The sequence below is a fragment of the Sparassis crispa genome, assembly GCF_003851025.1.
Source record: "Sparassis crispa DNA, contig_000008F, whole genome shotgun sequence".
Taxonomy (NCBI): domain Eukaryota; kingdom Fungi; phylum Basidiomycota; class Agaricomycetes; order Polyporales; family Sparassidaceae; genus Sparassis; species Sparassis crispa.
The window spans coordinates 640,623-665,574 of NW_020939755.1; the positions used below are offsets into that span (position 1 = coordinate 640,623).

General features: G+C 50.6%; 6 protein-coding genes across 6 annotated transcripts; 3 read left to right on the forward strand and 3 right to left on the reverse strand.

The window, feature by feature from the left end:
• Positions 1–787: 787 nt before the first annotated feature.
• SCP_0902140 (hypothetical protein) lies at positions 788–13,131 on the reverse strand (the record flags this gene model as incomplete). The annotated part of the gene is made up of 4 exons (XM_027761447.1): positions 788–3,089; positions 5,495–9,089; positions 9,248–10,537; positions 11,850–13,131. The coding sequence occupies 4 exons, from the start codon at positions 13,129–13,131 to the stop codon at positions 788–790; spliced, it is 8,469 nt and encodes a 2,822-aa protein (XP_027617248.1).
• Positions 13,132–13,900: 769 nt separating this feature from the next.
• Positions 13,901–14,822, forward strand: SCP_0902150 (P-loop containing nucleoside triphosphate hydrolase protein; the record flags this gene model as incomplete). The annotated part of the gene is made up of 5 exons (XM_027761448.1): positions 13,901–14,068; positions 14,120–14,132; positions 14,184–14,263; positions 14,325–14,464; positions 14,513–14,822. 5 exons carry the CDS (start codon positions 13,901–13,903, stop codon positions 14,820–14,822), a joined length of 711 nt encoding a protein of 236 aa, XP_027617249.1.
• A 282-nt stretch (positions 14,823–15,104) lies between these two features.
• SCP_0902160 (Ribosome assembly protein) lies at positions 15,105–17,220 on the reverse strand (the record flags this gene model as incomplete). Its single annotated transcript, XM_027761449.1, has 9 exons — positions 15,105–15,117; positions 15,179–15,300; positions 15,356–15,753; positions 15,893–16,019; positions 16,069–16,276; positions 16,330–16,427; positions 16,485–16,687; positions 16,746–16,965; positions 17,014–17,220. The coding sequence occupies 9 exons, from the start codon at positions 17,218–17,220 to the stop codon at positions 15,105–15,107; spliced, it is 1,596 nt and encodes a 531-aa protein (XP_027617250.1).
• Positions 17,221–17,765: 545 nt separating this feature from the next.
• Positions 17,766–18,819, forward strand: SCP_0902170 (pirin domain-containing protein; the record flags this gene model as incomplete). The annotated part of the gene is made up of 4 exons (XM_027761450.1): positions 17,766–17,857; positions 17,915–18,055; positions 18,190–18,360; positions 18,417–18,819. 4 exons carry the CDS (start codon positions 17,766–17,768, stop codon positions 18,817–18,819), a joined length of 807 nt encoding a protein of 268 aa, XP_027617251.1.
• A 145-nt stretch (positions 18,820–18,964) lies between these two features.
• On the reverse strand, positions 18,965–20,041 carry SCP_0902180 (Glutathione-independent glyoxalase HSP31; the record flags this gene model as incomplete). The annotated part of the gene is made up of 8 exons (XM_027761451.1): positions 18,965–19,066; positions 19,121–19,195; positions 19,249–19,351; positions 19,410–19,456; positions 19,514–19,696; positions 19,748–19,824; positions 19,883–19,919; positions 19,982–20,041. 8 exons carry the CDS (start codon positions 20,039–20,041, stop codon positions 18,965–18,967), a joined length of 684 nt encoding a protein of 227 aa, XP_027617252.1.
• Positions 20,042–21,121: 1,080 nt separating this feature from the next.
• On the forward strand, positions 21,122–24,921 carry SCP_0902190 (predicted protein; the record flags this gene model as incomplete). Its single annotated transcript, XM_027761452.1, has 13 exons — positions 21,122–21,174; positions 21,237–21,606; positions 21,661–21,970; positions 22,028–22,104; positions 22,157–22,362; positions 22,423–22,568; positions 22,628–22,721; positions 22,776–23,100; positions 23,160–23,253; positions 23,310–23,377; positions 23,427–23,549; positions 23,610–23,735; positions 23,809–24,921. 13 exons carry the CDS (start codon positions 21,122–21,124, stop codon positions 24,919–24,921), a joined length of 3,105 nt encoding a protein of 1,034 aa, XP_027617253.1.
• Between the last annotated feature and the right edge of the window lie 31 nt (positions 24,922–24,952).

Here is a 24,952-nt window from a genome sequence, read left to right on the forward strand (position 1 = left end):
CTTCTTCCTCCCTTCACAAAAACTCTCAAGGCTGCAGGATTTGTCTTTGTGGAACTCCAGCAAACAATTCCAGGTGAAGAATTGTACACTTCCCCTGGAGGTTGCACGCTCGACATGCCATCGGCGATGGGCACCAAAGGCATGTCCCCGGCGCTTATTGAGTGTGGAGAAGCGCCAGGTCCCGGCGAAGGCCGCAGTCGTATTTGGAAGGTTAGCCTTTGCCGTGGGCTGCTCATTGGACGGCGGGCATGGGAATGCATCAAAATTAATATATTTTCTAGCATTCTGGGAATTTAGAGTATGCTCTAAATCCTTAATTTCCTTACGGAAAGTCATCCACTGTATTGCAATGACAACATGCACAATTCCCTGATAGACCTAAATCAAACTTTACCTCGTGATATTTATGTGCAGCGGGGAATTTGTTGCTTATCTTCCACCTTGCCAGTGTGCTTATGTACCCTTGAAGACGTGGACAGGGAGATCGTCATGCATTGAGGCTGCTTTCTTATTGAAGTCGATGATTAACGAGCCAATCATCAGTAAATCCCTGGTGCTACCTGTTAGAAATCGCGCCTTAGTTCCCAAATAGGAAGGTAGTGATGGCGGGTCAAGATGCGTCGGGGCGCGTGATTACGCGTCCTAAAATAGATTTCTGTATATATACAGTTCTAGACACTCCACTTTATATAAGCAAATTTCCTTCTTTGTCTTTCTTTGTAATCATGCCCTCGGCTTGTCTGCCCTTGGGCGCTCCCCAATTTCTGGAGCTCCAGAAATTTGGGTGCTACTTTCCAACACTCCCCCTCAAGCCGATGGGCATTCCGAGCTTCTTTGTGAGCTTCTCGTGCCTCGGCTTAGGGAGTGATTTTGTTAGGATATCCGCTATCATGTCCTCCGTGGGACAGTAGTGGATATCAATATATTTATCCCTCAATTTTTCGCGCACATAATGATGCTTTACATCAAAATGTTTTGATTTCGCGTGGAATTGGGGATCACGTGCGATTGAGATCGCCGCTGTATTATCCTCGAATAAAATTGTAGGATCTTGTTGCTCGAAACCTATTTCTTTGAATAGTGTTCGGAGCCACACGGCTTCTTTTGCCGCTTCTGCGGATGCCATGTATTCGGCTTCCGTGGTGGATGACGCGACCGTGGTTTGCTTCTTTGAGCTCCACGTGATCGTGCCATTTCCTAATTTAAATAAATATTCCGAGATTGATTTGCGATCTCGGATATCGTTCGCATAGTCTGCATCTGAGTAGCCCACAAATATGGATTGATCTTCGGGCTTGACATCTGCAATTGGCCCGTAGATTATTCCAAGTTCTCGCGTTCCGGATAGATAGCGGAGGACGCGTTTAGCAGCAGTCCAATGAGCCATTCCGGGATTGGCAGTAAATGAGCTAAGCCGTTGCACGGCGTGAGCAATGTCTGGTCTCGTGGCAATTGCCGCGTACATCAGTGATCCGACGAGCGATGCATATCCGTTGTCTCGGTCGCATTCGTCATCAGTTTCGGGTTCTTCTTTTTCAAGCACTGTATTTGGATCAAGAGGCATCCCGACCGTGTTGGCGTTCGTAAGCCCATTCTTGTGTAGGATAGACTCAATATATTTTGTCTGAGAGATTTTGATTGTCCGCTTTGAACGGTCTCTCTCAATTTCTATCCCCACAATTTTTCGGGGTTCGCCAAGGTCGGTAACTTCGAACATATTTCGGAGTTCCCTCTTCAATTGGTCCATCAGTGCGCAATCATTGGTGAATATTAATAGGTCGTCTACCCAAACGGTGACGATTTCTATCTTATCACCTTTGATCCGAATGTACGCACATGGATCCGAGAATAGGCGCTTGAATCCCGCGTCTAGTAACTTGCGGTTCAGCACGATATTCCATTCTTGGCCAGACTGCTTTAGCCCATAGAGGGTTTTCTTTAATTTACATACGCGGTATGTTCCATCGCTGTATCCTTCGGGTTGCCGCATATACACTTCTTCTTTGAGAGTTCCATTGAGATAGGCGCCTTTCACGTCCATCTGTCCGATCTCCCAATCTAAGATTGCGGCTAGCCCGAGGATAGCTCGAATGGTTTCGAGGCGGACTACGGGCGCGAACGTCTCGGTATAGTCCATGCCTGGGATTTGAGAATATCCCTTCGCAACCAGGCGGGCTTTGTATTTGATTATTTCACCCTCTTTGTTTGTTTTCTTAACTAGAACCCATTTATTTCCTACGGGTTTTCGATCTTCGGGAGGTTCCACTAACTCCCAAGTCTCCATACCCTGTAGTTGATTGAGTTCCGTCTGGACTGCCTGTTCCCATTTGGGCCACTCGAGTGATCTCTTGGCATCACTGAGCGTCTTTGGCTCATCCGCATCCGCATTTCCGTGGGCGCTCATCGCAATATAGACTAATTCGGCATTTGATTTATCTGGATCATTATCCAGATCTTCGTCTGCCTCTGGGTCGTGCATTAGACGGTAATCATGCCGAACTGTCTTTCTTCTGGTTCGTCTGGGCTGGCTTGGTGCGTCCGTCCCGCTTTCCTTGCGTTGATCAGGATCATCATCCTGTCTGCGCTTTCGCGGATTTTTGGCAGGTGACTGTGGCGCGGAAGTTCCTAACTCCCCCTCGCGCCGCACGTCTGCAGTCGTTGTGAGGTTTGGGACTTCGGGTCTTCTTTCCGCATGCGGCACGTCTGACGCATTGCTAGGTAAAGTGCCCGGAAATATATTTTGCTCCCCCTCACGCTGTGCTGTGAGGATAGGTACGTCGGATCCTATTTGCTCTTGTGGCACGTGAGGCGCGTTGCCGGGCAAATGGTCCGGGGAATTCGAAGAAAATTGGAAATTACGCGAGATTTTAATCTGGCGCGTATGTGCATCATAATATTTGATGGCTTTGGGTCCGTCCATGTATCCAACAAAAATATACTTGTTGGCACGGGGCGCTAGCTTTGATAGTGTTGCGTCCTCCGTGAGGACCCATACGGGGGAACCGAATTCTTGTAGGTACGAGATATTTGGTTTCGTCCCATTCCATTTTTCTTCGGGAGTTGCCCCATTTAACGCCTGAGTAGGCGATCTATTTTTAATATAGACTGCGTGAGCAATCGCTTCAGCCCAAAGATAACGAGGTAGATCTCTCGCATAGATCATCGCGCGCGCTAGTCCAAGCAGTGTGCGATTCAATCTCTCAGAGACTCCGTTCTGGGATGGTGAGTACGGCGCAGTCGGACCCATCTCGATCCCTTTCATTTGACACCAGTTAATTAATTCGGTGTTCATATATTCTCGACCGTTGTCGAGCCTGAGTCGCAAGGGTTTATTTCCAAACTTGCGCTCGATATAGGTAATATAATTCTTTACCTTTTCAGTTACTTCATCTTTATGCCTCATAAATAGTACTGTACTTCGACGACTGTAATCATCGGTAAATGTAATAAAATATTTCCACCCTTGTAGAGCGGCTGTCTGCGCAGGTCCCCACACATCCGTGTGTGTTAATTCTCCGGGTACCTTGCTGCATTCGTCCGTCTCTTTGGGAAATGGCTTCCGCGTTGCCTTTGCTTGGATGCACGCCTTGTTACGCGGCAGCGAAACACGAGCGTCTAGTCGAGTCGTCACGAGACAAGGTCTTAGTCTAAGACACAAGTCCGTTCAAGTGACACTTCTGGCGATGTCCTCGCACTGAAGGTCGATCAGAGTTCGTTCTTATGACTCGTAGTAGCTGTCTGCTACTGACGGTCGATCTCAGTCAAAGGCAAGTGAAAAGCTGGTTTAATGGTAACCAGGTCGAGATGGGGATCCAGCTCGACAAGGTCGTTTACTTATACAAAAGGTATCCGCAGTACTACGCAGTAATGCGAGATCGTTCATTGGCTAGATAAGGTGAAACGATATCTGGGCGAGGTAACAGCGAGGAAGTAATATGTATGAGAAAGCTGAGTAAGGTCGTGAGAGATAATCAGTACTAATGGGGATAACGAGTCGTGTATCAGAACGAGGTAAAGATGAGGCGTACATGCATGTCTTGCATGCGCGATAAGAAGAAGGTCCGGAGTTGGATCCGGTGTAACCCTAGACTAGGGGTTCTGGGCATCTGGGTAAAGAATCGGAGGTTGCGCTCCAATGAGTTACGTGTTGGATCACGTGGTCTGGTAACGTAAAGGGAACAAGGAAAAGAAAAAGAAAAGACGCGCCACAAGTGGGGAGCGTTGTAACATCAGCTCCCGTCTAACGTTTCTTGTCCCACAAGAAATATTGTGATCTTCATCGTCGTCGAGGGCAGTCGCGGACATAATGATCTCCTCCACATCTGTAGCATGTCCGCCGGCTGGTTCGTGATCCTTGTTCGGGGATACGTCCATTCCTGTAGGGATGACTGCGACGCGAAGAAGTGGATGCAGTCGAGAAAGATGGTTGGGATAACGGAGATCGTCCACTGGGTACGTGCGAACGAGGAGGGCGAGGTCGAACGGGAATTGGTTCTGGCGACGAGCGAGGAGTGGATGCGGGTATTCCATTAGTGGTGTATCCGAGGATGTGTCCGATGTCTTCGTCCCCATGCTCCCTCCAAATCTCCTGTGCTGTACGAGTGACCGTACTGCGCATCAATGACCAGACTTGGTCGACTCTGGTCCGGGCTCTACTCGTCCTTTCTTCTGCTGCGATGAGCTCTTGTCTGGCCGTCTGCATCCACTCGACCATTTCTAATGCTCGTTGCATGGAAACCACCGCTTGTCGATCTTGCGGGCGATTTCGTAAGGCGACGAGGATATCTGTGAAGTCGACAGGAACACGGATAGCCGAGACCAGACGTGTGGCAAATTCTTGTTCGTCCGATGCGTGACTGAGTTCGATAGAAGGTGAGGGCGATGAGGTGCGGATAAAGGGTGTCTGTGCTCGAGAGGGTACTCCATTGACAAGCGTAGGCGATGCGGGTATGCTCATAATTGTGGAGGCGACTTCAGCGAGTATATTGTGAACAAGGTCGTCTATAGCGGAAGTGGGCATTGATGATATGTCGTTTTCTCCCCCTTTTATACCTTTCGGTCGTTAAGGGGGTCGCGGTTATCTGTGATGTGAAATAGAATGTCGTGGATCCGGGTAATAATCAAATAGATGAAAATCCATTGGACGATAAAGAGTATTCCCACAGAGATAAGAGCTGCCTGATCAGTTCCAGGCATCGTTCTGATCACCCCAGCCGTTAGCGTGCGGGCTGTCTCGCGTGAAGAGTGTGTGTTCGACAAGTCGTCTGATAAGGATTCGGTGGATGATCCAAAGAAAGGCGAGGGTTGTGCAGTGGAGGACGATTAGGAAGATGATGAGGAAAACCGTCGTGGTAGTCATTCCGGGTTTCTTCTCCTCTACTGGATTCCCCTGGTCCTTTTATATGCATCGAGGATTCGTTTGGCATTCTGTAAATTGTGGGTAGGTTCCCACGAGTTTTCTGCTGAAGAATATCCCTTCCACTTGACTAAGTACCTCAGATGACCTCGGTACGTCTTGTGATTCAGGATGGCTTCGACTTCGTACTCTTCCTCGTTATCAACGACATCAGGTGGTGGGTTCATGTAATTCGGACCATGTATGTCGTTTTCGCGATAAGGAGATAGAAGGGCGGCGTGGAATACGGAATGAACTCGCCAGGTCTTCGGGAGTTTGAGACGATAGTTGGCCGGTCCAATGACTTCGACAATTTCGAATGGCCCCTCACGCTTTGGTGCTATCTTGCGCGAGGCATAATTGACCTTCAGGTTCCTCGAGTCTAGCCAGACCTTCTGTCCTAGTGTAAACTTCGGCGATCCTTGTCTGACTCGGTCCGCCATCTGTTGTCGGGCTAACTCGTGCATGGCTAGTGCTTCTAGTCTTATCTTCTGCAACATGTCAAGCCTGGATTCAACCGATGGAATGTTCGTGGTCGGAAATACGGAAGGGAGTCCACGTGGTTCGTATCCCATCATGATGCGGAATGGGCTCATCTTCCGTGCTGAGTGTTCCCTTGTGTTATGACAAAACTCGAGGTCTGGCAGGCGGTCGGCCCATGTTTCAGGGTTGTTTCCGCAATAGAGTCGAAGATAGATTTCCAGCTCCTGGTTGACTCGCTCTGTTTCTCCGTCCGTCTGAGGGTGATAAGCTGTGCTCATTGATGATCTGATCTGGAGTAGTCGATTTAACTCTTGGAAGACCTTGGATGCGTATTGAGGTCCTCTATCCGAGATGATTCGGTCGGGTAATCCAAATCGCGAGTATACTTTGTTATGAAAAATCTTGGCTGTTCCTTCGGCTGTGATCGTTTTGAGGCAGGGCGTAAGAATCACCCCCTTCGTAAGGTCATGGTCTACTACGACCATAATTGAATCAAAACCATTGGAAATGGGAAGGTCGGTAATAAAATCGGTGGTGCAACAGGAAAATGGTAATGCGTGTGGGTCGGCGGGAATTGGTTCCAAAGGAATACGCGTTGGATGAGTGTTCGGTTTCATTTGTTGACAGGCGGCACAGCCTTCAACATAATTGTAGACAAATGTATACATGCCGGGCCACCAGAATTCACGACGTAACAGTTCAAGAGTGTTGAACTTTCCAGGGTGACCCATGGCAGGGGAGTCGTGATGTAGTCGAACGAGGTCACGACGAAGAGTTTCAGATGGTGGAACGTAGATCTTTCCCTTGTAGAGGATGACACCATCGCGAACTTCCCAGTCAGAAAGCGATGATTTCATGGGGAATGGCCCTTTGTGCGCAATCGCTTCGAGGGCTTCGTGAACAATGAGGTCTTTTGCTGCGTGATTCCTGATTTCGTCAAATAATGTCGGGGAAATGGATCGCACAAACAGTGCATTGGGTAAAAGAACGCAATCTTCATTGTCACTTTCACTGTCATCGAGTCCGTTACGACGAGATAGTGCATCAGATTGGATCATCTGAGTGCCGGGGACATGAACGAGGTGAAGATCAAATTGTGATAATTTGAGACTCCATCGTGCTTGTCGGCGGTTTAACTTCTGAGCTGTACGGAAGTACGTGAGGTTCTTGTGATCACTGCGAACTTCGACGGGATGGGGAGAGCCTTCAAGATAATGGCGCCATTCAGCGAGGGCTCGAATGATTCCGAGGAGTTCGCGGTCGTAGATTTCGTAGTTCCGTTCAGCTGGGTTGAGTGTCTGTGAAATGTAGGCACAAGGATGGAGGTCTCCATTGATGTCGGCTTGGCGTAAAACTGCACCCGTAGCAAACTTGGAAGCGTCGGATTCAACAATAAAGGGTTTTGCCTTGTCAGGCAGTAACAGTACTGGGGCGGTACTGAATCGTTGTTTTAACGTGTCGAAAGCTGTCTGACATTCTGTCGTCCATTCAAAAGGTGGAGATCCAGCGGCAGTGCGCGTAAGATTTGTCAATGGTTTGGCAATATCCGAGAAGTTGGCAATAAACTTCCGATAGAAGTTTCCAAACCCTAGGAAAGAGCGAACACCTTTTACCGTGCTTGGTTCAGGCCATTCTGCAATTCCTTTAAGTTTGATAGGGTCCATGCCAATGTAGTTTTCTCGAATGATCATGCCTAGGAATTCGACTTCTTTAACATCAAAGAAACACTTTTCCGGTTTAAGGAATAAGTCGTTGTCTTCGAGTCGTTGGAGTACGTGTCGGGTTCGAATGTGATGTTCTTCCAAATCGTTTGAGAAGATGAGGATATCATCCATGTAAATGACTATCCATCCCTCATCGATCATGTCCTTGAAGAGTGCGTTCATCATCATTTGGAAAGTCGCCGGGGAGTTGCAGAGTCTAAAGAACATGACCATAGGTTCAAAAAGTCTGCGATTTGTCTTAAATGCGCCCTTCCATTGGTCACCATCTTTGATTCTGACATTGTTATATCCGGAGCGTAAATCCATTTTCGTAAAGATCGATGCGCCTTTGAATTGATCCATAAGGTCAGAGATGAGCGGAAGAGGATAGGCGTTCTTCACCGTCCCTTCATTCAGGTATCGGTAATCCTGACAAGGACGTAGTGCTCCGTCTTTCTTTCCTACGAAGAAAAATGGTGAAGCCATGGGAGATTTCGACGGTCGGATGTATCCTTTTCGCAGATTTTCTTCCAGGAAGTCATCCATCGCTCCTTGTTCTTTGAGCGATAACAGATAGACTTTACAGTCGCGTGGAATAAAATCGGGTTTCAAGTCAATGGCGTGGTCCCAAGGCCTGGTTTCTGGAAAGCGTTCAGCTGCTTTCTTTTCAAAGACGGACTTCAAATCATGGAGGTAGTTGGGGACCAACTCCTCGACGGTTTTGGGTTTGTCTACAGCTGATGCTTCTTTGTGTGCCTGTTGTGCCAATTCTTGTGATTTACCGGATGGTTTGTAAAAGACCGTATTCTGTGCATTACAGAATAATGGGGATCGAGTACTGTGTGTCATTCTTCCAATGGCAGGGCCTCTTCGTATGGTGAAGACTGCGGTTTCAGTCTCTTCATTCGTCAAAAGTGACTCCTTCCTGATGGGTTCAAATATCCCAATGACTGGCTCTCCTGCGATATAGGATATAACTAGATCGTCGTCATCGAGCTGATCCATAGGGGATTCTGATGGTAGGTCATCTAGTTCGGTATCATTCCGCACTGCGGGTAACTCGCCACGCTCAGTGTTATCGGTCATGATTTCTCTGATAGATTCTGAATGCCCAAACGAGGTAGGGGAAGTTTCGGTGGTGATTAGCTCTGGGAGTTCATCTTCCTTGAAAATCGAAACTTCTTTATCTGGTGCGTCTTCGACGGTGGGTTTCGGTGGCCATTTGGCCTCTTTACCAAACCAAAAGTCACCGGTTTCCCAGTTGATCATCGGATTGAGGCGTTTAAGCCACGGCATGCCGAGAAGTATGTTTTCTTTGCCAATGCCGGTCAAGAGGAAGCGAGTAAGCGTCTTCCTTCCTCCGATTTTCATCATCTTCCAGGTGCAATGAGTAATGGTACCCATTTGATTTGGTGTGCCATCTGCATTCATGACTGTAATCGGTTTCGGTAATTCCCATCTGATGAAATCGTTTTCTTCCGCAAAACGAATGTTCATGAACGTCTCGGCTGCACCGGAATCGATCAAGGCTTCTGTTGTAACGTCTTCCTTCTCTCCCAACGAAATATTCACAGTGATTGAATTTCCGCTAGTGTTACAAATAACGAGGGGAGATACGGTAAGATGCGACGGTCCATGCATTACTAGTGGCCGTCGTCTCAAAAACCCAATTGGGTTCGTTCTTCATCGGTCATGTCGTTGAAGACATTTCGCACATAGGCGATCTGTTCCTCTCTGGTTTCTTCCTTCAACGTCTCCTTCTTCTGTGCGAGGCCTTCTCGCATCTTCTTGATCCATGTGATCGTGTCTGTGTCTAACCCGGGCTGTATCGTTCTAGCACGGGTGAAACTTCCAGACTGGGGGTGAAATTGTCTGTCGTTGGCTATATGGCCCTTCTTTCCGCATAGGAAACATAATCCTTCTTTCATTCTCTTCTGTCGCTCATCTGGGGATAAGCGCGAGATATTGACGCGATCAACATCCATCGCGTTTGGATCCTTTGCAGAAGCCGAGTAGTAGGGACGATGGACAGATCGGCCCTTTCCTCGCGTCGTCGTAGTGGCTCCTCGCTTGAAGATCTGAGCAGATCTCCATTGGTTATCAAACCGCGAGACGTATTCGTACCACTTGTCAAGTGTCTTGGGCATGCTTTCCATCCCATATATCCTTTGTCGGAGTGGGTCGTTAAGTCCCCACTTGAAATACTCGATATTTCCGGCATCTTCTAGTTTCGCCTTGGATTCAAGCGATCGGAATTCAGCAATGTAGTCGTCCGCAGTACGAGTTCCTTGCTTGATGTTACGCAGCAAGGTACGAGCGGTTTCTTCAATATTTTCATCGCCAAATGCTTTGTTCACACTTGCAATGAAGTCTCTCCAACTCCCATAAGAAAGGAAGTCATCATTGGTGAGTTCCGTTTCTATGAAGCTCTGTGCCCATGATCCTGCTGTTCCTCCTTGCATGTGCGATAGCACGAATGCGATCTTCTGATTGTCCTCCTGGTAGACATGGCTATTTCCGGCCATGTAGTTCTTGCATTGGTTTATAAATTCCCTAAGCTTCGAACGGTCCGAACCGTTGAAGATCTCGGGTTTTCTAAAACCAAGTTCCTTCTGGCTAGCATGGTGACGTCCTTCATCCATGGTAACTGTAGCCATCGGTGGTATGTAATCGGGTACGATTGGTGCAAGAGTCGGTTGGGGTACAGGATTCTGGGCAGGGGGGTTCCAAGGGGCGTCTGGTCTTTCTCCTGGATAGGAGGTCGTTATACCGCTGTCTGCGATGTGCTGGAGCACTATTCCACCAAGATTATGGGGAAGTGTCCTTTCAAATTCCTCTGGGGAGTAGTCGAAGTTGTGATTGTCTGGCCTGATGAATACAGGCCTTCCTCCTATGAAATGTGCGTTTCGTTCTGTGCTCCACTCCGCTTGGGATGGGAGGTGCTCGCGGTACTGCTCTGGAAGAGCGGTCAGGTTGATGTAGTTAAAATCCAGCGTGGATAAATTCTTCTGTGTGGCCTATGTCTACACGTAGACTGCACACCGTCCTTAACTAAGTGGGTTCGTTCGTCGTCGGCTAACAAGCCCGTAGAGTGTCTTCTGTCTTCAAACTGATACACCTATTTGCTGATTGCTCGAGTGATTACCTCAGCCTCCTCGGCCTATTGGTCTCTCGGACAGACCCCTCTCCGAAGATGAGTGATCAGTCTATCCCTTCAGCTACCTCGATTACAGAGTAATCTCAAACGGTGCTTTAGCAATCGAATCGGGTGTATCGTTCAGTCTTCAAGGTTCGGTCCGGTCGGTAGTTCGTTGTTAGACTCTAGGAAGTCACAGAGAGTAATAAGATCTCGACCTAATGTTACGCGGCAGCGAAACACGAGCGTCTAGTCGAGTCGTCACGAGACAAGGTCTTAGTCTAAGACACAAGTCCGTTCAAGTGACACTTCTGGCGATGTCCTCGCACTGAAGGTCGATCAGAGTTCATTCTTATGACTCGTAGTAGCTGTCTGCTACTGACGGTCGATCTCAGTCAAAGGCAAGTGAAAAGCTGGTTTAATGGTAACCAGGTCGAGATGGGGATCCAGCTCGACAAGGTCGTTTACTTATACAAAAGGTATCCGCAGTACTACGCAGTAATGCGAGATCGTTCATTGGCTAGATAAGGTGAAACGATATCTGGGTGAGGTAACAGCGAGGAAGTAATATGTATGAGAAAGCTGAGTAAGGTCGTGAGAGATAATCAGTACTAATGGGGATAACGAGTCGTGTATCAGAACGAGGTAAAGATGAGGCGTACATGCATGTCTTGCATGCGCGATAAGAAGAAGGTCCGGAGTTGGATCCGGTGTAACCCTAGACTAGGGGTTCTGGGCATCTGGGTAAAGAATCGGAGGTTGCGCTCCAATGAGTTACGTGTTGGATCACGTGGTCTGGTAACGTAAAGGGAACAAGGAAAAGAAAAAGAAAAGACGCGCCACAAGTGGGGAGCGTTGTAACACGCCTCGCAATTAATTTCATCTGGGCTTGGCGAGATTTCTAGGCCATCAACAAGCCCTTCGCGATATAATCGCGTAAACGCTGGTTTCCCGATATGGCCATAGATCTTGTGCCACTCTTCCCAGGTATGCGGGCCGTATTCCTTAGCAGTATAGGTTCGCGCAGGTTGTGGAACTATTGGACGCAATTTCAATGAATATAGTCGTCCATTTTTCTTGCCTATAGCAAGAGTGTGTTTATTTTTATCTATTAGTATTGCACGACTATTACCCATAAGTACTCTTCCTCCCGCATCGTCCAAACGCGTGATGGAGAGGAGGCTATTGGGTGCTGTCGGCGCATACAGTACACTGTGGAGACGGAATTTCACTTTCCGGTCTCCTACTTTACTTTCGACATCGACCGTACCGCGGCCCAATGCCTGCGTTGGTTGCGGTCCGATGCCCGTGATCGTGTGATCTTCGAGCGCCTGATAGGTCGCGAAGACTTCACGACGATTTGTAATGTGCGAAGTTGTCCCGGAGTCGGCAAACCACTCATAGAAAGAAGCGATTTCGCCATCAGATCCGAGAGATACAGTGTCGCTATCATTATCGTAGGCTATTTTTGCCTCATCCTCTTTCGATTCGACCTCGCGCGCTTCGTAAGCACGTTCCGTCTTTTGCCGTTTCATCGGCGAGCCCTGTCCGGCTTTGCCGCCGCCTTTAGCCCAACAATCCGTGGCCTTATGCCCGAATTTTCCGCAATTCATACATTTGACCTTGTCGCGGTGCCGACACTCGTTACCAAGATGTCCCGGCTTTCCGCAGATCGAACATTTTTTGTATTCCCCAAAGGGGCGCTTCTTTCCTTTGGCAACCATGGCTTGGTCCGAGGATTGACCGCGCTCGCCACGCTCGTGCCTTCGCCTATTTTCATCAAGAATGATGGCAATCAATTCTTGTGATGTAAGCTGAGGGCGCACGTTGTCAGCACCTTCGGCGCCAACATTGCCACCCACGGCGCCAAAGTAAGAGCTGAGGAAAGAGTCCCAGCTCTCCGGTAATGAGGTAGCCAGAATGAGCCGGAAATCTTCGTCAGAAACAACCTTCCCCATTAGGTGGAGTTGTTCCTGGATCTGTCGTAGCTGTGTAATGTGACTGGAGATATTATCTTCTTTCTTGGCTTGCATCCGGTAAAAACGCCGGCACAGCGCGAGAATTCCATGCTGTCCACACTGTTCCTTGACTGTGCGAAGCTGCTCCCACATGGCCCGTGCCGTCTCGGCTCCAGCGATGTGCACCATCTGGGAATCTCCCAGCGATAGCGCAATTACGTTCTGGGCCTTGAGGTCCTTCTCTCCCCAGGCGCTAATCTCCGCCTCTCTCGCTGCCCTATTGGCTGGGTCATTACTCGGCTGTGGCTTCGGTGTCTTTCCGGTCACATACTCCTGGAGACCCTTATCATTAAGGATGGCCTCGACGCGGCGCTTCCACGGGAGCCAATTGTCTTCCTTCAGGAGCGGGATCCGGTAAGCATTGCTATTGCTCGTATTATCAGCGCTGGTCGACATTATTTGTTCTCGTACTAGTAAGGGGGTAACAATTTTTGTAGCCACAATAGGGGCTGTTGTTATCCAAGTATTTATTGGCTAGAGCCGGGGCTCATAACCTGTTAGAAATCGCGCCTTAGTTCCCAAATAGGAAGGTAGTGATGGCGGGTCAAGATGCGTCGGGGCGCGTGATTACGCGTCCTAAAATAGATTTCTGTATATATACAGTTCTAGACGCTCCACTTTATATAAGCAAATTTCCTTCTTTGTCTTTCTTTGTAATCATGCCCTCGGCTTGTCTGCCCTTGGGCGCTCCCCAATTTCTGGAGCTCCAGAAATTTGGGCGCTACTTTCCAACACTACCAGTTATACATAGGGCGATTTGAAGGGAGCGACTGTCAACCAGCCGGAGGCCGTATCTAGTCACACCGGAGACAGCGGGCAATATCGCATCTGCGGACATTGTGGGAAAATTCCGCCTTACATTGTACATGTATGACCGGCTCTTGTTGCCTGCGGAAATTTTGCCTTACATCCTTTCTTAGCCAATCAGGTCGCGAGAATAAGCCTGTTTACCAAAATGTACAACTGTCTGACATTCTACCACATATGTACAATGTTAGATGGGATATTTGCACAATATTAGATGTCCAGATATAGCTCGCTGTCTCCGGTGTCACTAGTATATGGGGCGCCTAACCCGGATCGAGATCCTAGCAAGTTTGGCGTTGAGGCTTGAATCAATTCTCCTAGGCTCAGAGCATTCAACCAATGCATACTTAGCGTCCCGATGATGTTACCTCTCGAGCTGACCCAAGCCCTCTTGGTGGTGCCTCGACATATCTTTGCGCGACACGCCTCGACTGTTCCAAAAACATTCGCAGACGCAAAGTCTGCGGAGTTCCTCGCAGCAGCGGCGACTCCATTATCCATACCGATACTGCACGGCTTGCCGGAAGTGAGAGCGCAGTTTCGTATATTTCCACTAAACGCTGACGTTTATACGTAGGTAATTGTAACTGGTCTGCAACACGTCGTAGACCTTGTTTTAGCCTAACGAGCTGGCTGGACAGGTCGCGCGAATGCGGGGAAGTCGACTCTGCTCAATGCTGTTCTCGGAAGGACGAAGCTGCTCCATACCAGCAAGAAGCCTGTGAGTCTTCTCGTCCCTCCTAAGGTGGATGGTCAACTGAACTTCTCGTCCGCGTCTGCAGGGTCGCACGCAGACGCTCAATTTCTATCGGGTCGGAGCTCCTCCAGGAAACCTAGTTCTAGTGGATGCACCGGGCTATGGATCGAGAGGGCGCCCGGAGTGGGGAGAGCTTTTCGACCACTACGTCGCCAACCGCAAGGAGTGAGTACATCTTCGCTCCCACTCGTCCCTGAATTGACAGCCCCGCAGGCTCCGACGGGTGTACGTCCTCTTCAGCGCGAAGCACGGGCTGAAGGACATGGACAAGGCGATGCTCGAGTCCCTCCATAGCCGATGTCTCGCCTCGGCGGGGCTCAACTTCGCGTTGCAGGCCATCATCACTAAGGTGGACGCGCTCTCGGTGGCGGAGCTCGCGAGTCAGATTCAGAAGATGCAGAAAGAGATCTTTGAGGCGGCTCCGACGTGTCTTCCACCGATTGTCACTACTGCGATTAAGGAGCCTCGCATAGGGATCGACGAAGTGAGGAAGAGCATCATAGAAGCATGCGGGCTCGCTTGAAAGTCGCAGTCGGGCTCAGGACGGAATCGTCGAGTCTCAAGTTGATTCTCTCTGGAAATGCCGTTCAAGGTATTCCTTCTGTCCATCACAGCTACTTCAGGCAGAAGGGGGCTGAAACTTTCCGCCCACCACTCGAGCACGAGCACCGCAATTCCAGACTGCACCACTGTAGGTGCAGTAATACATATGGAGGAGCACGTATCAGTATATAATGACACCATCTCGATGCGGGTATGCGCGGCGTGTATCACACCGATCACTTTTCATGAAGAACTGCAGATATCAATTCTTCCATCTGTAGGGGTAATCGCAGATTAGGTTGAATCGACATCAACTGACGACACTGAGTGACGCACATCTTGACGGTACGATCTCTCCCGCCGCTGACAACCTTGTCGGCGACGAAATCGACACAATACACCTCATCGGTATGACCCGGCAAGTCCGTCTTCAGCTTGTACGTCTTCAAATCCCATATCTGCGCAGATCCACAATCAGGACGATAGCAGCCACGCCGCGCAGAACTGACGCACCTTGAGCGTGCTATCCTTGCTCGCGCTGACGAGCATGCGTGAGTCCGCGCTCCACGCGAGCCGATAAACCGCGCCGATGTGCCCGCGCAGCGTCGCGACGAATTTGCCCGTCCGGCCGTCCCACACGCGCACGCTGTTGTCCCACGCTGCGCTCGCGGCCCAACGGCCGTCCGGGCTGAACGCGACGTGGGAGACCTGCCGCTGGTGTCCCGTGAGGCGTGCGATGGGCTTGAACTTCCCCCCGCGCTCGGCGGCGGCGGCGGCGGTAGACGCGAAATCGGTAGTACGCGAGGGGAAGAGCGACCACAGGAAGAGCGTGTGGTCGTCTGAGCCGGAAATGAGCACCTCGCCGGTGGACGAGATGAGCGTGTTGTAGCGGGCGAGAGCGAGGGACTGTGCTGCAGAGCGCGTCAGCATCAACGTCGATGATCAGCGACGATAACTACGAATGGAGCCGGTCCCTACTGCGAGAGTGCAGCAGTGGCTGAGTCCACTCGTCGTGGGTCGATACTATGAAAAACCAGCAGAGGAACGTACCTTCACTGTCCGATGATGGTTTCTTACCGAAGTGATCAAACGGACCTGTGCGTAGCACGAAATCCGTATTTAGAGTCAGCGTCGTCACCCAATGAGCATGGTCCTTCAGCGTGTGCAATGGCTTGCCCTGAAAATTGTATCAGCTCTGGAAAGGCAGTCAAGACTAAGTCACTTACCCCGTTTGCGTCCCATATTCGCACCGTCCTGTCACTTGAAGCAGTGTATAGTACCCCCTTACCATCCAGTCCGCCTCCGCCCCAACGTACGACGTTCACACTCGCAGTGTGCCCTCCGAGTGTGTATTCGCATCGTCGCGTCGCCGTCGCCCATACGCGCACGGTGCCGTCCTTCGATGAGGAGGCCAGGCGGGGCGCTGTCGGGTTTCTGAACTCAGTCATTGAGCTGGCGATTACTGCACTCCAGACAACCGTACCCACATATGGACGGGCTCCCATGCGAGAGACGTGACCCACTTCGTATGCCCTTTCAGCGCATCGCCGATCGGCTTACCGGTCTTTGGATCCCATAACCGCACCTGGAATTACCAGATTAAGTGTTGGCAAAATGAGGACGTCGACGATGAGAGACACACATGTCCATCGTGACCACCAGTCGCCAGCTTCCTCTCCATTGCTTCCCACTCGACGCACAGTACCCAGCCCTTGTGACCGGAGAGAACATGTGACGGTGTCTCTGTGAAGAGGTCCCACAGACGGGCATTGCAGTCGCCAGAACCGGTCGCGAGGAGGTTGCCCGTTGGTGAGAACGACGCACATAGAATTGGAGACGAGTGTCCTATAATGCTTGGGGATGAGCTTTGGTCTGATGACCGAACGCGGTGAGCTTTATTCACCAGACAGTGTAGATGAGCATCGGGTAGCTGGTCGAACTTTGAACACAGCTTGTGGAGAGCAGCGAACGACGAATACGTCTTCAGTTGAGAACGGTCGGGATGGGTGGGACAGCACGTCGTCCTCGATAGACTTGGATATCGCTACTCGTGTGGGCGCTCCCGCTACAGAAGCGTCCGCAGGCAACGCGACGTGGAAGGAGAATGGAACAGGGTCATCATCCTGGCAGCGTCAGACGTTGGATAACAAGTAAGTTGACAAAGTCCGTACCTTGGTGCTGAGCTTGTTAACTAATGCTTCTAACCCCTCTCGCGAGAGGTTTGCGGGAAGGTTCACAGCAGGCGCAAGGGGTTGGCCATCGTCCTCTGAGACGAACTGCACGACTATATGCGGAGATGGCTTTGAGGGTTCCGGCTCAGGTTCGGGGACGCCGTGGTAGACCTTTTGACGTTTCGGGGGAGGCAATAGAGTAGCCATATTTTGCAATAGCTCCTCAAGGAGTACCTACTAGAGGGCTCGTACCGGAGGTCAGTAATAAGACAAAACAGTTTCGATATCCTCCAGAAAATGAAGTGCCTCAGCGCACTTGCTTACGGCATCACATCGGCCAAGCAGACAATTTAAAGTTTTCACCTCCAAATCTGTCAGCAAATCCAGTCTCCGCGAGGCTATTCCTGCCTGAACTTTTGCCAAAAATAGGGCAAACGCCCAGAAGGAAAAGGAATGGCGCACAGAGCGTGGGACGCCGTGAGCACACGTCGCCAAATACGGCAACTGTCGTTGAAGAAGACGCTTACACCCTGCTTACTCCACCCCCTTTCCATGAATCATCCCATCATCATATGCATTCGTAGCTAGTTCTCTCCGGGTATATATAGGCCATTCGTATCTATTCTGCTTTCCTCACTCCCAAACTGTCTGCTCTACTCCGGTTGAAGCAAGCCAACCCCTGGATTTCTCGCAGCCTGAAGGCCCCCGCATCCCTCGCCCCATTTACTTCCAGTGCTTTCCACCCAGACAAAATGGTTATGAAAATTGTTCCTCGCCGCAGCTATGAGCGTGGCCACAGCAATCACGGCTGGCTTAAGACCTTTCACACATTTGCATTCGCTGCGTAAGTGCTAATTGTGATCACTGAGATTTGTCTCCTAACTTTCGTGGCATCGTGCAGGTTCTACGATCCAGAGAATGAGTCGTTTGGCTGTCTCAGGGTGATTAACGAGGACCGCGTAGAACCAAAGACTGGCTTTGGCATGCACGCTCATGCTGAGTTTGAGATTTTCTCGTATATTATCGGTGGCGCGATTGAACAGTAAGTCCTCCCCATTACTGCATCGTGAGCGGCCCAGTGGATCGAGATGCGGCACATTTGTGACAAATCCTCGCCACGACACCTCTGGCTCACTCTGCTCCCTCGTCTTGCGATTGCTAACATACCTGCCTTAGCCACGACTCGATGGGCAACGTCGAGGTGCTCAAGAGAGGAGATCTGCAGATGACCTCCGCGGGCACTGGAATCCGTCACAGCGAGAAGTGCCACGGAGACGAGCAAGCTCACTTCCTGCAGATCTGGAGCGTACCTCACACGAAAAGTCTCAAGCCGCAATACTTCAACCGGTAAGCAGCACACTTGATCGCAAGCACCTTACCATGCTGATGTGCTGCGATTTCAGGTACTTCTCAGACGAAGAAAAGAAGGACAAATGGGTGCTCGTGGTCGCCCCCGCAGAAGCAGAAGGCGTTGTGGAGGAGCGCCACGCCTCGGGCCCCGCACCGGTACATTCGCCCCTGTCCCTCTACGCTACGCTCCTTTCACCGTCCGCCTCGCTGTCGCACACGTTCTCCCCCGAGGTTGCAGGCTCTAGGAAGGCATACATTCATGTTGCGCAGACATCGGGATACAACCCGACGAAGACACCGGGCGGCACGACGGTGCGCGTCGCGGGCTCTGACGGAGCGACGGCAGAGCTCCGCGAGGGCGATGGTGCGTACGTCATGGGCGAAGCTGGGAAGGAGCTGAAGTTCGAGAACGTGGGAGATCGCGTTGCGGAGATCGTGTTGTTTGACCTTGAGTGAGATGAACGATCGCATGGTTAGTCAACAGTGTGACCGGAATAGTTTCTTATGCTCTGCATGTATCTATACGGCTTTTCGAATTTCTGTGACCGTCATTCATCTCAACAAGCGTATTCGACTGTGAGGTTATTCAACTGCAGATGTGCTACTGCGTGCGAGGGAGCGCTTGCAATATCGCCTCGCCAACACCTCTTGCAGAAGCTGGATTCTGGCCAGTAATCAAATTGCCAGAAACAACGACCTTAGCCTGAATGATGTTCCTTCAGCTCGAGTAAGCGGAACAGATCAAGCAGCGTCTTACACCCCACAGCTCCGGAGCCTTCTCATACAGGCCACCCAGGGATTTGATTTTATCTTCAAGTAAAAAGGGGGTCTCCTACGATGCGAATTTCAGAAGCGAACGTAGTGACGAAAGGGCAATGATGGTACTTTCGCCTGGCTGACTTGCTCTTTCTCGGCATTTGAGAAGCCTGTTACTGCTTTGCCCTGGACGATGGGCTTGCCCGATGCATCCGTGGCATTGACTAGCGCGCTGTTCATAAAGGATGACAGTTCAGCTTATCTCGGAGACACATAGGGACGAGGATTACGCGGAGCCATGGCAGACAGCGGAGGTCACCTTCCCCGCGCGATAGAACTGGTAATAAAAGCCCCTCATCATCTTTCTCTGCGTCAGGTTTCGACCAAGGCTTACATCCGATACAAGCTTGATGCCAGCAGAATCTGACGCAAGGTCCAAGACCGGTCCATACCCGCCGATGTGAAAGATCGCGTCGTAGTCTTGAGCGCTGACCTCCGACAACTTGAAGGCATTGTCCAGCTTGTTCTTCACGATCTCGTCATTCAGGAACCTGACGCATTCATCGTCTTGGAACAGCTTATTTGATGGGAAGGTCAGTCAATGGCCATCTTGGGGTGTACGACTGACCTCCCGGCTGGATTCGTCCATCGGAGGGTTCGGGCCTTTGGGTGCAGCAAAGTCGATATCGTGATGGGGCGAGAGAACTGTTGAGATGAACGCCTCACAATGTAAGTTGTATCTGGATCGAACGGTTGACCATACCGTAGTATGGGTAAACTGCTTCAGGAAGGTACCAGCCCTGTAAAATATCCACAGTGATTGGTACAAGGGTGACTGAAGTTGAAGTGCTTGGTCGCTCACAGCTTGTGCACCTGTCAACGTCTGAGCAGTGGAAGTAAAAACGAACAATATGCGACCCATTATTCTCTCTGTCGATGGGGTGAGAGATGGAGAAGGTGGTGCCAAGCGCTACTTCTCCATCGGTTTATATCAGGATTACTGTATCATATTGCCGTTCCTGCAGTCAAAAAATTATGATATCGCGGTTTCCCACTGGTGTACTTCAGGATCGTCCGCGAACGTGATGAGTCACGCTGGAATCGCTCGCCTCCCCTCACCAATTTCCTGCCGGTCATAGAGGCGACTATTCTGTGAAATCAAAGCCCCAGTTTCGATTTGAAGGGAGCCACAACGTTCGTCGGGGATAGCATCGAATGGCTCGCATTTAGCAGATGTGTCGCAGTAGATTCTCAGGATCATCCATCTGGTCCCAAAAGAAATGAGAATTCGGGTCGAAACGCTGACCATAAAGCTTGAAGCGCCCAACAGGTGGACGCGCGCACGTGATCCAACGCGACGCGTTCTCTCGACGTTTTTCCTTGGTTTCTCCGGTTGACTTCGACGCTTGAACTCACTGTCTTTTCGGCTGAGCAGGCTTCGCCCCGTTGCGATTCCTAGTGTGTATTTACCGCGAGCGCGGATAAATTATTCGTTTCATTTATTAAACAGAGACAGAGGTGAGCTATCGATGTTTTCTTGCGTCCTGTTCTTGTCCGGATGAGGTGGCGTCCGTCGATGTTTTGCCCACCAGCGGCGAGGGGTTCAGAGGTGGTCGGTGGCTTTCTCTCGAAGCGTAGCAATTTTTTTGCACGAAATAGTACAAGAGGGGGAGGAGAGGAGCGGAGGTCGATAGCAGGCGTGCCCCTCCTGTATGGCTGCACTTCTGTTGAGCCAACTTGCTCATTCATACGACACGGGATTTCATCAAGCTCAATCACATTTTCCATTTTCTGACTCCATTTGATCTGTCGTCTTTTTTTACGCCGTCGTTTTGTATCCGTCTACTTTCTTCTTTGGTTGAAGGTGGGGTGGCGCAAGACCGTCTTCCTCTGCGGTTTCGCCTTCCAAGGGATGTCGCCATCTACTACAAGTCTTCTTGCTGTTTATGTGTCCAAAATTTACTTTGACATTCGCTGAATATTATACTTTAGCGATCGCAATATGACAGATGTTAACAGCCCGACAGTACCTGTTAACTCCATACCCTTCGCATTGTGCGTCTTTTTCTTCAGTTCATGGACATTGACATACTAATTAATTGACTCTAAATTTTCAGTTTTGTCTCCCTCGTCGAAGCCATCGGCGCCATCAAACCCCGCAAGACCTCGAGTACTGCTCCGCACTCCTCAGACACAACATCTCCCGCTTTTCGAACATTTCAAAACTGGGTAGCGGAGTTGCGTAGAAGATATGCACCATTGCCTTATGGCACCACGGCTGTCGTGTTCCGACTCCTCTTCCCAGAGGAGGACGTCCGCAGAAAATATGGAATGCAGGAGACACGCCTTGGCCTGCATCTCTCCAATGTCCTAGCCCTCTCTAATATTACACACGGCCGCGGACGAAGACTCATGCATTGGAATAGCCAAGGTGCTCTTGGTTGCCTCGGTGTCGAGGTGCGGGATATCATGAGTGAGAGCTCTGCGGTATGTAGTGCTTCATAAATGGTGGATGAGAAAATTTAAAGTATAGCTCTCTAGGTGACTGAAAGCAGCATCAGCATAACGGAAGTCGACGCCCTTCTTACCGAGCTTGCCACGACATGCGCGTTTTCTGCTTCCACCGTCCGCCAATCCAGCACGAGCTCGCCTCCTGGTTCAAGAGAATCCATACTTCGTGCATTGTACACAGCCGTGACCCCCGGAGAAGCAAGCGTCCTCACGCAGATCATTCTGAAGGATCTTCGTCCGTTACTCTACCCGATACCGGAAGACGCGGGCCATTACACTGCAGCGCTTCTGCATTACAACAGCAACTCCATCACACAGCTGACGAAGTGGGACGGAATGCGTGCGTGGGATCCTAGCGGATGCATGCTGCAGGCATATCGTGTTCGCTCTTGTCTAGATGAAGCTGCATTGGTGTACGAGCGTCGGGAGGATGGAGGTGACCCCCCAAAACCCCAACCGGGAATCCAGGTTCAAGTAAGAAACCCGTGTGGATGTTTATGCAGCTGATCTATGTCTGTGCTACTAGATTCCGAAGTGTGTCAAAGGTCAGGGCTGTGCTCAGGCCCTCCAGCTCTTTAACGGCTCGGAGAAAATTTGGGTCGAAACCAAGTACGACGGAGAGCGGGCACAGATCCATGTTGAGCTGGCATCGGAGCTTGGTAGCCAGCCTACCATCACAATTTTCAGCAAAAGCGGGCGTGACTCGACGTTGGATCGCTTTGCGATTCATTCGTGCGTCGTGTTTTTTTATTGTCCAAATTGATTGACCGGTCATTATTACGGTGCTACCAGGGTAATCTCTGAGGCTCTCGATCTCGGGAACAGGAATTCTACAACACCACAAGGGATAACGAACTCGGTGGCGGGGAAAATAAATAAAAATGTTATTCTCGAGGCTGAGATGGTCGCATTCTCGGACACACTGAACAAAATTGATGGTATAATCGTGCCAATATCTTATTCAAATGATGGCACCTTGCTCACAGGTTTATTGAAGAATTTTGGCGTATTCGCAGTTTGGTCGCAAGTACCGCCTTGGGTGTCCGCCACACGGGCGCAACTAAAGCTCATGTCGGAGAAGACGAGATCCTGTATGTCCTCTTCGGCTCTTCGACGTGGAAAAGTGCCTGAGCTCCTTGCAACAGCGATTCGCAATGTTCTATGATCTCAAACGCCTCTGATGGCGGCACCCGACATCTCGCCTTAGTATTCTTTGACGTCCTATTGCTCGATGATACCTCACTCTTGTCTGCGTCTTACTCCACACGCCGTGCTATTCTAGAGTCTGTCGTCACGGAGATTCCTGGATACTCTATGCTCGCCCAACGGACCCATATTGATCCCTTGACGCAAGATGCGGATGCTCTGCTGCGAACAGTATTCTCGAAATTGATTGCAGACCATCAAGAAGGCATCGTGCTAAAGGCAGACGAGGGGAGGTACAACGAGAGACGGTTTCCGTGGGTCAAGGTAACTTGCTTGTGTTGTGCCGGAAAATCTGCGTTGACACGCATATGCTGGTCACGCAGTTGAAGAAAGATTACATTCCGGGGTATGGGGATACGCTTGACCTCGTGCTAGTTGGGGCTGCCTGGGAGAAGGACCGTGCACGGGTGTTATCAGGTACGTTGTAGACGAGTATCCCTTCTCCTAGTATGCCACTTAACCTCTACGTGCAGTACCTCCAACTGTATATACCACGTTCTACCTTGGAGCACTGAGTAATGGAGACATCATCAAGGGAGATGTGAGTATTGGTGGACTCCGTGGAGTCTCGTGCTCACGACTGCTTAAAGCTCGCAGTTCCACCCCACTTCGAAGTGTTCTTCACCGTGTGCTACGGGCTCACCAGGGAGAAGCTAGAAGAACTCAACTTCATTATCAAGAGCGCCGATCCTGTTCCTTATTCCTCACGAAACGTGGGTGACTTCACCTCTGTACATCATGATTTCACTTACAAGCATGATGCTGTGGCGCAGCCCATGACCGGACTATCCTACAAATGTAACCTCTTTCCAGGACTGCCTCCGTCAGCCGTGCTACTACGCCAACCAGTACTCGCGGAAGTGTTTGGCGCGGGATTCACGAAAGCACCACAGAACAAGGTAGTCATCAATTTCTCTTCTGTGACGCACCCTGCGATAACACCAATTTCTTGTTCTTTCCGATCCATCGCAGTTCTATGAACTCCGCTTCCCACGTATCTCCAAGGTCTTCCGTCCGAGTGAACGTTCGTGGACAGAGGGTACAACCCTCGAAGAGTTTCAAAGCATTGCGCGGGAATCTGTCGGTCGCGATCGACCGAACAAGGATGTCGACGATTGGTGTAATGAACTGTGGGGAAAGCCTAGATCTCCCGGAGTCGACTGTCCTAGGAAGCGAAAGAATACAGAAGCTGCGTGGGAGAGCAAGCTTGCACTGGTCGACCAGAAGCAGAACCACAAGCGAGCACGAAAGATAGAAATACATAGTCGAGCCCGGGCAGATGACAGCCTTCCTCATAGGCCTCGGAGGGTCAGAGAAACGGAGAATGTGGGAAGTCCTGCGGCAGGACCTTCTGGATGCTCGCCGACTCTGAGGGCTTTTGGCTCTGTCACCAACATCGCGCGAGATCCGGTAACGCAGATACTTCTCGCTCCTTCGCCTGCAAACGTGCAGGACGAAGAGCCCAGTGCGGACAGAAGGCCTTCCACATCGAGCGTGGCGGTGAATAGTCCTGGGGCATTGGAATGTCCTCCGGCCACACCAATTCTAGGACATGCGGCTCCCCCGAATTCTTGCATGGACCACCCGCGGCTATGGCATTGTGCGGCACTGTCTTCCACCGATGCAAGCGTATTTGGCTGCAAACAGGGCAACCGTGGCTTCTCCACTCAGTTGAGTGCGCTTCTGGAAAATGCTGTGATTTGGCTCGCAAAACCTAGCAACTCCTCACGACCTTCGCAGAGGGCGCCTTCTCGTCTCGCTCTTCCTGAAGGGCAGCTTGTCCATGGGCTCGAGTCGTTCCTTCAAGCGTGCGGATGGAACACCGCGGATAACAACACATGTAACTGGGCTGAGCGAGGCATCGTATTCGTCGAAGAAGGCATCATTGAAACTCGTGCGGAAGACTGGATGGAGTACCCGCTCAAGACGCTGCTGAGCCGGCGCGCATTGCTGGTGTCGTTGGGCATGGCTGCAAGGTGCAAGCCGGTGTGGGTCTTTGGCGTGGGGGTGCTAGACTCGCACAAGCTTCGAAATCAGGATCAGGAAGGAGATCTAGAGAACCGTGCACTGTGTAAACTAGGCTGATGTGGTGCATGTTTTACACGTCGCCGCGAAA